The sequence below is a fragment of the Marmota marmota genome, unplaced genomic scaffold (genome assembly GCF_001458135.2).
Source record: "Marmota marmota marmota unplaced genomic scaffold, marMar, whole genome shotgun sequence".
NCBI classification, from domain to species: domain Eukaryota; kingdom Metazoa; phylum Chordata; class Mammalia; order Rodentia; family Sciuridae; genus Marmota; species Marmota marmota.
In genome coordinates, this window is record NW_025999900.1 from 58,236,946 (window position 1) to 58,249,392 (window position 12,447).

General features: G+C 39.7%; 1 protein-coding gene across 16 annotated transcripts in view; it reads left to right on the forward strand.

Annotated features, from left to right (window-relative positions):
- The window catches only part of Unc79 (unc-79 homolog, NALCN channel complex subunit), a 258,968-nt gene that overhangs the window by 171,736 nt on the left and 74,785 nt on the right, over positions 1-12,447 (forward strand). For 10 of the 16 annotated variants that reach the window (XM_048799242.1, XM_048799233.1, XM_048799236.1 and 7 more), the window contains 2 exons: positions 2,325-2,474; positions 3,055-4,263. In XM_048799242.1, coding sequence (XP_048655199.1) covers positions 2,325-2,474; positions 3,055-4,263 — 1,359 coding nt within the window. The remainder of the gene's footprint in view (positions 1-2,324; positions 2,475-3,054; positions 4,264-12,447) is intronic. The other 6 variants (XM_015495035.2, XM_015495058.2, XM_048799240.1 and 3 more) reach the window with 2 other exon arrangements.

Here is a 12,447-nt window from a genome sequence, read left to right on the forward strand (position 1 = left end):
ATTAACATTTCTGCTTTAACTTCTTAATTTGAGAATTTGAGAGAAATAATTGATATGCTTCTAAAACCCATATAGTAAGAGATAGTTTGTAAGATATTTTCTGCTATTTGGTTAAGCAGCCTTTGGAAGCCTGCTCTTAACATGCTGGAAACATCTTGCTTTGGGGCTGTGACACAAACTTAGTTTTGCACTTAGTGGAATCTTGAGGGTCTCTCTAGTTTGCCCCTGAATTTTATACTCACAGAATTTTCATGTAGTCTAAATTTTCTGAAGCGCTTTTCCCTAGTCTCATTATTCAATGTGAAGTGATTCAAGGTGATGAGTGAAACATTTCTGGGCCATAAGTTAGTAATTTCCAATACTGACACCTTTTTTTATTCATGGCTTTTCCTTAAAGAAGACAGTAGAATGAAACTTTAAATAGAGTAAAAGTACAGCCTGGATATTTTCAGGTGCGACGAAGAACTGAGGTATATATCTGTGAATGTCAGAGCATGATTAGAGTTGTAAAAGGTGACATCGTCTAATCCAATCCTGGGAAAAAGTCAAGTGCCTGATGACCCTCTGGGTGCAAGAACAGTCTGAATTCCAGACTGCTCTGGAATATCTCAGTGGGATGGATTATAGCTAGAGTTCCACTGTTTGTTTATTGCTGAAAGGTTTAAGAATCTAGGTTCTTCAAATTCTGGTAAAATTTAAATCCTTCCTGAAGAATATATTGTCTACTAGCTGAGGTCTTAGTCTCTGGGAAATTGAGTAGGTTTGGTTAAGATAGAGGTATTCTTTATGCATACTTAGTGTTTGGGTCAATCCCAGTGAACCTGGGTGGGGGGTATCATCTTGCTGTCCTTTCATCTCTGTCATACAGTACATCTTGAGGATTATTCCACAGTTATGTCATGGAAGTCATAATACCTATTTGCAAAAAAAAAAAAAAACACTATTTTTCAAAGGGGGAAAAGCTTAAATAGAAAATGAAGAATTAAAATAGAGCATTTTGTTACATTCCCCAGAAACATTGGGATTTGATGGGCTTTTTCATCTTTGTGGGAATTCACTGGGAACTATTGTAACCATTTTGATTGACAATATTTATTTTTTATTTGATTAAAAAACTACTATGGATATTTCATCTAAAATTAACAGCTTTAGCTTTCATTTTCTTATAGAACTTGTGCATTAAGAAATGATTGGTCCTTAAAATTAATGCTTATATTCCCCTGTATTCAAGAAATCCTGAATAATCATAATCACACCTGAGCCTCATCTTGTCATATGTAGGTATAAATATGGGCTACATATTTTCATCTCAGTGATATTCAACTCAAATAGTAGGTTAATTCCATTTACTGTGGTATTAAATGTGTCTAAGCAGCCTTTTCTCTTGCCACTTCGCATATGGTTTTGGCTTTTCAAAGGATGAAAGAAGATAATAAGTGAACTTCGTGAGTTGCAGCATAGCAGTTCCTTCCTCATTAATGTGTTTTTGAGTGTATTTCTATTTAAAAATGGCCAAATGAGAAAAGAAGAAAGGACATAGAAACAAACTCAGTAGGCACTTTTGGGGACCCATTTGTTTATGGAACCCTAGGATCATAACAGTCAAAGATTCTTTGTAGGATTCATGAGATCCGTAACAGTTACACATGGCCAGTGACTCAGAGAAGAGTCTTACTTTAATAGGAGGAAATGTTTTTTTTCTGTTTTCTTTTTCCTTTGTTTACTCTTTCAGTCCATAATCATTTGTGGAGCTTTTGAGATAACAAGTGGCTTTTCTAAGCTTTTTCTGTGTGTTGTGTGTTTCATTACCAAATGTAGAGTACAGTATTTTGCATTCACAAAGTATAAGGTGCATGTACTGTTAGGCTGTGTCTATGCCAGTTCCCAAATCCCAGGAAGGCATATATTGTTAGAAGGGGCAAGACCCACTTATGTTGTTTATTTTCCTTTTGCCAAATTAGACATTCAGGCAAGTTCAAGCAGTGTCACAGATTCCTAGATAAAGTTACTGGCATCTGTGTCATTTGGCTTTAAGTGTCATTTGGGAAAGTTTCTCTAGGAAGGCTCTTTTGGAATATTGAGATGCCTCTCAAAAAGTGCTGCCAATTATCATTTAGAAAATGATGGGCAATCTTGTAACCAGTTGCTTTGTTCAACATATGTATAATTTGATACCTGGATGAAATATCAACCCATAGCTAGACTTGGCTGGTGCAGAAACCACCCAGACTGTTCCAGAATGCTTTCACTGAAATGCTTGTGTAGACACAGCCTAAGAGAGAATAACCTCTTAAGTGTAATTTTGACTTTCTCTCCCCAATTAGAAGAAGATAGTGTTTTTGATGAATCTGATATTCATGATACACCTACTGGACCCTGCAATAAAGAGTCTCAAACTTTTTTTGCAAGATTGAAAAGGATAGGCGGCAGCAAAATGGTGAAATATCAGCCGGTTGAGATGAATGTTCAGAGAAGTATGAATTTTTTCTCTTAGTAATTTTATGCAGAAATGTTGTACTCTACCGTTTGTTTGGGGTGAAATCTTACTTTTATTATGTTACTACACATTTTGATACCGTTGATTTTTATATTATATGTATGCACAAACAGTATATATATATTCACATTTATATATATACGTGAATTGACAGATACATCATTAACGTCATTATCGTCTTCAAGGGCCATTGCTTGATTTGATTTGTTGCAAAATGTTTGCTTCTCTTCCACACAATTTGAATACAGTTTCCTAGATCTGCCTCAGCCAAAAATGATTCCTTCTCCTGTGCACAAATGAATAGAGCTGAGGAATTATCCTGGAGCTTGATTTTGGGAATCAGATCTTAAACTACCATTTTGGTTTCTTTCATTCCAAAGTTCTCCCGTTTTTGAAATTAGAATGAACCTTAAAAAACCTTGGCCAGAAAGTCAGTTTTTCCTTCTGGTGGAGCTGGGATTGTGATTATGATTTATGCCAATAGTATGCCCAAGTATAAGGGGAAAAATGGTGAAATCTCCAAGTAAAATAGTACTAGCTTTTTCTGTTTTAATCAGGTGAAATAGAACTGGCCGAATATAGAGAAACGGGTGCATTACAAGACAGCATTCTGCACTGTGTGAGAGAAGAAAGCATTCAGAAAAAAAAGCTGCGCTCTTTAAAACAAAAATCTCTTGATATAGGGAACGCAGACTCCCTCTTGTTCACACTAGATGAGCATCGCAGGAAGTCTTGCATAGATCGGTGTGATGTAGATAAACCCCCTGCCCAAGCTGCTCCCAGTGCCCAGAGACAGAACGACCACGGGCGATCGAGGCAGAACTCTGCTACACGGCCCGACACTATGGAAATCCCTGAGAACCCAGCTGTGGAAGGTTTTCCAGAGCCCCGAAGGCCTGTGATACCGGAAGTTAGGTTAAACTGCATGGAGACGTTGGAGGTGAAAGTTGACTCTCCAGTAAAGCCTGCACCCAAAGAAGATTTAGATCTGATAGATTTGTCCTCCGATTCAACTTCAGGGCCTGAGAAACACTCTGTACTCTCAACATCTGACAGTGACTCTCTTGTATTTGAGCCTCTTCCACCTCTCAGAATAGTGGAGAGTGATGAGGAAGAGGAGATGGTGAACCGGGGGGCTGGTGGCAAGGGTGCTGCCTCCTCTCCCCCCGTCCCTCGCCACCCCTCTGCCCTCAGCCTGAGCACAACTCCTCTTGTGCAAGTCAGCGTGGAGGACTGTTCCAAAGACTTTTCTTCTAAGGACTCAGGAAATAACCAGTCAGCAGGTAACAGGGACCCTGCTCTCATAGCCCTGGAGGAACCTACAGACTCAGAAGAATTATCTCAGGCAGAGGAGCTGCGAGAGTTTTCCTGTGGCAGCCCACTGACACTCAAACAAAAACGAGACCACCTTCAGAAGTCATTTGCTGTCCCTGAGATGTCAACAGATGATAACCCTGAACCCAGCACCGAGGAAGAGAGGCATGGGCAGATGCCAAGTTCAGGGCCCAAAACCGTGCTCCTTAAAGTTCCTGAAGATGCTGAAAATCCAACAGAAAGCGAGAAACCTGATACCAGTGCCGAATCTGATACAGAACAGAATCCTGAAAGAAAAATGGAAGAGGATGGAACTGAGGAATCAGAGTTCAAGATTCAGATAGTCCCCAGACAGAGGAAACAGAGAAAGATTGCTGTCAGTGCTATCCAGAGAGAGTACCTTGACATCTCCTTCAACATTCTAGACAAATTGGGAGATCAGAAAGATCCAGGTAAGCTCCTATTGTGTTTCTTCCAGCCTTTATCTTCAAGTCTGTGTATCTTCTTGGTAGAGTTTTGGCACTGAATGTGCATCATACTCAAAATCTTATAATGTCAGAGTGTGGCATTATAATCGCTTCGTAATCACTCTGAATTCTTCTCGCTTACCAGATTATGGTGGATTCAGAGGTGGTTCTACTGGCTCCATAAATGTTTCTGTGCTTGTTGTCACTAAACTCTGTAGTCAGTTCTTAGCCACTGTTGGCAATAGAGGCAATGATTAATCTCTATCAGGATATTTCAAACGAAATTTCAGTCTTCCCCAAGCAGCAGAAGAGATTAAACTCCTTTTGCTTTTTTTTTTTAATTTTCCTGTTTGACTTTAGCAAACTATGATGTAGTCCAAAGGACAAACAAATGTGAAGGGCTAAAATAAAGCATAGAGTGCATGGAATGATTTAAGAATTTGATTTTAGTCATTAGGACTGCAGCTGATTACATGTGCTACTATCAGGAAACAGAAATTACCAGTTACAGTCTAGGCCCTAATTCACGGACATCATTTGATGGTGATGAGGGCACAGCACAGATTTCCTGCCTTAAGCAGCATTCCTTGTGTTTTCTTGGAGTCACTGAAGATAACTTTTAGAAAGTGGCAAACTGAGAGTACATCTTATTCTAAAACACAGTCTTTCATAGTATCTCAGTGCTGATTGGAAGGCTGCTTCATTTCTTAGTTCAGATCTAAATGATGATGATGATGATGATGAGGAGGAGGAGGAGGAGGAGGAGACGACTCTTCAGAAAAAAGGAATTGGCCAGAAATAATTACTTCAGTATATTCATAGACTTGAGACTGGTAAAATTCTTGGATTCCTTTAGACTGGTTCCTGATTTTATACAAGAGGATCCCGAGGCATAGGGGAGGTAGTGTGTCTTGTCCCAGGTCACACTGCCAGACAGAAGCAATGCCAGGGCCATCCTCTATCCTCCTGCCTTTCTCATTGTTCCACCTGAAAGTGACTTATAAGAGAATGTGCCCAGGCTCTTTATTTGCCCCAGGTACTATTGAAAGGTTTCTAGCTGTTCTCTAGCTCACAGGACAGAGCTGTGTACCTCAAAGATGCTCTGTGAAAGTCTGTTGAATGAACACTAGTGTATTTGGAAAGGGTCATGCTCCAGCCAGGTAGGGGAAGAAAAGATCTGTTAATGATAAGAAATTTTAAGAAGCTAAGAAGGTCTCAAGGGAAAGTGGGGCACCTTTTATTATTGGAACCAGAAAAAAATGCTACATAGGAATGGAGAATAGTGCTAGCCTAGAAGCTGTAGAGGTCTATGGGGTGTGGATCCAAGAAGCCAACAGGGCCTATAGGATGAGTGTCTATGATCAATAGGCTATATGTAGGCTGTAATATGTATGTTTGTGCATATGTCACCTTCTTTTTTCATCCTTATGTATGATCCTTCCCCAGGGAGGAAATTGATTTTATATTATTTGATACCAGAACAAGAGAAAAGTATCTGACAAGTATATATATATAATATGCATTATGCTATCGTAATGACAAGCATACACATTTCTGCCCTACCCTGCTGGGCAGTGGAGGAGGCCTAGGCTTCCCAGGACTTTCTTGTCTCTCTCTGCAGGAGCCAGGGCGGCCCCACACCTGCTTCTGGGAACCCTCCCATGCTCTCAGCCTTGCTGCTCATTGCCTCAAACCCAGGACTGAGCTCACTGTGCACTTTCTTTGTGTCAGTTCTTGCAAGAAGCATCAGGGTGCTGGGCATTCTTCGTCTCCCCGAGGCTTGCACACTTTCTGTTCTTAATTTTTCTTTCAAGTTTCTCTATCCCAACTCCCTAATCCTTCCCTTGTGTCCTCAGAAATTCAAGGACCTTTAGGAGCAAAACACCTTTAGGTTCTCTCTCCTGTGATTGTTCCCTTGGCCTTCTTAGTCTAATGGACGCCTGACTTTCCCTGGGGACACTGCTTTTCTCACAGCCTTTGCATGGCTGGGGATTAGGCATCTTCTTTGCCCATAATTACCCACTTCAGACCATTCCTCCCTTCCTCTACTACCCCAGCTCTGAATCTCCTATCATCCAACCACTCTGTAATGCAGTTTCCTTGCTACCTTGTTACTAACCCTCAGTCTTCTCATTTGCTGGCAGATAGGATTCCTGGCTCTTCTTACTCTCTCCCAAAACACTCCTGCCTTGGTTCTTGTTGATTTTAATATTGGTATGGATGCCTCTTCTAACACTCTGGTTTCTCAGTTCCTTGAATCAATCTTTTTCAGTGATATATGTGTGTGTGTGTGTGTGTGTGTGTGTACATTTTTTTTAATCCCTCACTTTAGCTCAACTACTTACTGCCATGGGTCATTTCACAGGCAAATACCTGCAATCTTTCCAAGATACAAATTTTGTCTCCTGTTCTCTGATTACCACTTCCTAGCCCCTGCCCTCAGGCAATACTATGTCTTGTGCCATCTTTCCTGGCCTCTCCCCTACTTCATGGCATATCTCCTTACTACTCTTAAATTCAGGTCTCTCAGTATAACCCTTCCTTGCCTATACCTCTTTGGCTTTTGCTTTTTCATATTTCCTTGGCCAGACACAACCCTTGTTAAGTCAAAGTCTCCATATACTGGCACCTATTAGATTAGTATTAGAATCAGTATTAGAATCTTCATCTACTGTACCTATTAGATTAATGTGCCTGTATAAAAACACATAATGTGGATGGCCTCATTTTAAATTCATGGCCACAAATCTCAACTGGGTCCTTTTAAAAAATTGGTACATATTAATTATGCAGAATGTGGGTTTCATCATGGCATCTGTGCATACAAAGAAACATATTTCACTCACGGGCACCTTCCCTCCCTCCCTCCCCTCCTCTGCCCTTCTAATTTGAAGGAGTCTCTTTTTCCTCCCTGTTTTTTCCTTCTAGTTTCCATGTATGAGAGTGAAACGTACAATAATTTTCTGAGTCTGACTTAATTTCACTCAAAATTGCAGTCTCCAGTTCCATTTTTCCTGTGAATTATAATTTCATTCTTCTTTATGGCTGAATAAAACTCCATTGTGTCTATGTAACATATTTTCTTTATCCAGTCATTTGTTGGTGGACACATAGGCTGATTCCACAACTTGGCTATTGTGAATTGTGCTGTCAGAAATACAGGGATGCATGTATCTGTAAAATGTGCTGAATTTAATTGTTTTGGATAAATGCTAAGGAATGGTATAGCTAGATCATACAGTAGATCTATTTTTGGCTTTTGGACTGATTTGCATATGTACTAATTTACACTCCCACCAACAGTGTTTAAGTATTTCTTTCCCCCGCATTCTCCCCAGTTTAATTTTAAAATATTTTTTTAGTTGTAGTTAGACAAAATACCTTTATTTTATTTATTTATTTTTATGTGGTGCTGAGAATCGAACCCAGTGCCTTGCACTCTACCACTGAGCGACAACCTCAGCCCCATGATTTATAGTTTTGATGCTTGTTATTCTAACTGCAGTGAGATAGAATCTCAGTAGTTTTGTGTGGTTTTTGTTTGTTTGTTTGTTTGTTTTTGTTTTCTGTTTTGTGGTGCTGGGAATCGAAGCCAGGGGTTCATTCCTGCCAATAAGTGTGCTACAGTGAGCCACATCCCCAGGGCCTTAGTGTAGTTTTGCTTTGCATTTCCCCAAGTGCTAAAGGTGATGAACATTTTTTTCATATAATTCATTGTACTTCTTTTGAGAAGTTCAATGTCTGTTCAGTTATTTTGCCCCTTTATTTATAGGGTTGCTTGCTTTTCATATGTTGAGTTTTTTTGAGTTCTTTATATATTCTGGATATTAGTCCTTTGTCAGAGGAGTAGCTGATAAATATTTTCTTCCATTCTTTCGGTTTTCTCTTCACTCTGTTTTCTTTTCAGTGCAGAAGCTTTTCAATTTGATGCCATCCATCCTTCCTTCCTTCCTATCTGTCTGTCTATCTATCTATCTATCTATCTATCTATCTATCTATCTTTTTCTCTTGTTTCCTGAGCTATAAGCAATCTTATTCAGGAAGTCGTTGCCTGAACCTGTATGTTGAATTGTATTCCTTTTTTTTTCTTATAACAGTGGCAAAATTAAAAAGTATATTTAAGTCTTTGACCTATTTTGAGTTTACTCATGTACAGGGTCAGCAGGTTCCTTATGGCTACCTGGCAAACACACTTCATTTTCCTGATTCACAGCTCCATTCTCCTAAATGACTACTTCATAACTACTTTTCTTCCTCAATTTTCATTTCCTGTTCCTATTTGACATCATCAGAAGGAATTTTCACAGCCTCCTACCACTTCCTACCTTCCAGTGTTTGCACTTATGCACCCTGACTTCCTGGCTGTGTTCCTAAAGGCACATTTCCTTGATATTTCCTATATCCTACTCAAAGATATAGGCACCCCCAAATTCTCTGCTCTTTTTCCTCCCTCAGATTTTTTATTTCTAAGGGATTCTTGACTTGATCATATAGAAATAATCTTATATATCTCTCTTTATATATTAAAAAAAACCCTCCTGATCCCAATTTTCCCAACTATTATCACTATCTTCAATTTTTTTCCCATTGTGTTCTTTCTAAGAATCATTCCAGTGAAGTTTCCATTCTTACTCCACCACCAAAAATGCACTTGTCAAGGACACCAAGGACCTTCTTTTTAATCCCAGCAGTCAACCCTTAGGTCTTTCCTCTGACATGCAAACAGTATTTGACATGGTTCATTGCTCTCATTTCATTTGGCTCGCCAGGGTCCTTACTCTCTTGGTTTTCTTCTTATTCAGCGGCCACTCCTTCTTATCTCTTTTGTTGGTCCATCTTTATCTCCTAATGGGGAAGTACTCTGGGGTCTCTTTCCTTGGTCCTTTGCTCTCTGGACACTCTTTTTCTTGATGTTCTTATCTAGTCTAAGACTTTGCATATTGTCTGTATGCTGAGGCAACTATCAGTTACCTGTTGTTGGAAAAACACTGTGTAACAAAAATCGGCAGCATGTGACAATAAGCATTTCTTTAGTTTGAGACTCTACTGGCCTTCTGGGGATTGCCTAAGCCAGCCTGGGCTGGGGCAGGCTCTGCTCCTCATGCTTGCAGACCTCCGTGGGGCACCGTGAGGCCTGGGAGTATTCTCATGGTGATAGCGGAGCCACAGGAGAGCAAAAGCGGTTATGCAAGCACTTTTCCATTTGGTCATACTATACCTGCAGAAATTTTGTTAGCCAAAGCAAGTCACATACAGACATAATCTCATTTCTTATAACTCGGAGGGGACATATACTCTGTCTCTTTAGTGGGAAGAACTTGGGAATCCCACAGCGAAAGACATCAATTCAAGGAGGAGTGAAGAACTGGAGCCACATCTCTCAAATACTGCGTGGATGTACTCACTCTAAAGGGTGATCTGTAGTTCACCTGAGATTAAAATGTAATTGAGAATTCTTTATTTTAATCTGGCAACCTTGATCTGCCTTCAAAACATCCAGAACATTATCCCTCATTGCATTCACTGCTGTGAGCCACCAGTAGTTCTTACCTGGCTTAGGTGCTGCTGCCTCTTAACTGGTCTCTCACCTTCTACTTCGGTTGCCTTCACATCCTCTCAACACAACAGCCAGAGTGATCCTGTAGAATTTGAGATTATGCTTTTCTTCATCTTAAAACCTGCCAGTGGCCCTCCATTTCTTCCATAGTAAAAACGCAAGTTCTTGAAGTTCTTGGAATTCCCAACATGCTCCTCGCCCTCATTAGCGCTCTCACTGCATGTGCCCGGCTCTTTCCACAGCTTCGCTCTGCCACTGTGGCCTCTTGCCAGTTATTGAACACTCTCTACACCTTTCCTCCTTTGCCTTGGCTGTTCCCTCGACCTGGAGCTGCCCAAAGCTTGACTCACATCCTCACTTCTTTTAATTGTTTGATCAAACATTGGGTTCTCAATGAGCCCTGCCCTGGATGACACCGCAGTGTCCCACCCCTACCTGACCTTTGCACGCTCACTCTCTCACTCTCTCTCACTTCTCTTCCACAGAGAATTAATCTTCTAACATACAATGATTAACTCACTTTTATACATATTAATTATTGTCTATCTCTCCCACAAAAGTGAGAGCCCTGCAAAGCAGTGATTGTGATCTGGTTTGTTTGCTGATTGTGTCCCAGTGACTAGGAGAGTGCTGGCAGGTATCTGATGCGTGAAAGGAGAGCTTCACAGTTTCTGCACAACACTATGAAAATTGAATGTAAATATGTTACATGGATAGCTGTTCTGGTATTTGTCTTAAATTGTATACAAATAAAAAGTTTTATAAAGTGATTGAAACATCTTGATACACTGCTGATTGTTAATGACTGTCTTACAGTAATGACATTTCTTTAAGATTATGGATGTATCAAGGATTTTAATAAGCATAACAAAAACTCCCAAAGTCTTGCTAATCTTTCAAAAAGTTCCCAGAAATTAACTTTAAGCATTTTCACTCCCCGTTCCTGGTGGGATTATTGTGTCATAGCTGTTGCACACACGGAATGCAGGCAGATCAGGGTGAGAAAGGGAGCTATGCAGGTTTGTGACTTGTCGCTTGGGGAGGATAATAATACCCAATCTTTCCGTATCTTGATGACTTAAATAACTTAAAATTAATAACTATTTTGTGCTTTATCAAGATGGCTTGGGAAACTTTACAAGTAATTTTTTGGTTATCAAGAAGTCATTAATCTCGCAACTGTATCTACTCAGAAAGACCTGTAAGAGTCAAAAATAGTTGTTTCAAAATCAACACTTAGAATTTTTTTTCACAGGCCCTCCCCTGGAATCTATTTTACTTTTTTTTCTGACAGTTCAATAAGTTTAATAAGTAGCAAACTTAAACTTAAATTATATGTATGTATATATGAATGTATGGTGTATTGTTCTATGTCAAGAAAAAAACAACTTATCCCATGCAGATGATGAGATGGAACATTTTTAAGCTTAAGAACTTGGACCATTTAGGGCCAGTCTCCCTGATTGGCAGCATAGTGTATCCATGGAACCTGTTATGGTCACTCCAGGCTGGCAGAATGCTCACCGTCTGGTGCTACTGAAGATGGCAAGAGAGTGTGTAAGGAATTTTAGGAGGTTTGTTATGACAAACCATTAAGCTTTAAGAAGTTTTAAAGGATAATCTTTAGTTATCTAGAATAATATGGGACAACTGATTTCCCAATATTGATATTAATAAGACAATAGTATATGCAGAAAATATTTTACCTTAGATATCAAATAGGAAATGAAAATAGCATTACCTGGTGATTCTTGCCTATAATCCTAGCTACTTGAGAGGCTGAGGAAGGAGGATTGCAAGTTCAAGGCCAACCTCAGCAACTTAGTGAGACCCTGTCTCAAAAAAAAAAAAAAAAGTTTCTTTCTCAACAAATAAAATACAAAATCTGAATTAATGGTATTTATTCCATTTCAGATACAGTCCGTACTATTAAATTACTTCTGGTTTACCAAAGTTCATGGGCAAGTACACAGAAAGTTACATTATAGTATGTTAAGTTTGCAAAAAGTTAAGGGCACGGTGCTCTGTGATTATTTAAGAAGTCACTCGACCCAGGGTTTGTTTGCATTTTGGGAATAAATAGGATTTTGGAAGTATCCTTGGAGCTGGAATTTCTATGTAAATTGAAATATAAATGATGATTAGGAAATTTCCAGACAAAGATGGAGATAGATATTAGATGAAAAGAAATTCAGCATGGAAAGGTGTTTTAGTCAGATTTTTCACTGCTGTGACTAAAGGTTCTGACCAGAACAATTGTAGAGGAGGAAGAGTTTATATTTGAGGACTCACAGTTTCAGAGATCTTAGTCCATAGAAGGCTGGCTCCATTCCATGGGGCTTGAGGGGGGCTGACTATTATGGTGGGAGAGGGTGGCGGAGGGAGGCAGCTCATATCATGTTGACAAAGAAGGAGAGAGAGAGAGAGAGAGAGAGAGAGAGAGAGAGAGAGAGAGAGAGAGAGAGAGACTCCACTTGCCAGATACAAATATATACCCCAAACCACGACCCAATTCCAACCTTCTCCAGCCACACCCTACCACTTCAATTACCACTCAGTTAATTCCTACCAGGGGATTAAATTGTTGATTGGGTTAAGATTCTTACAACTCA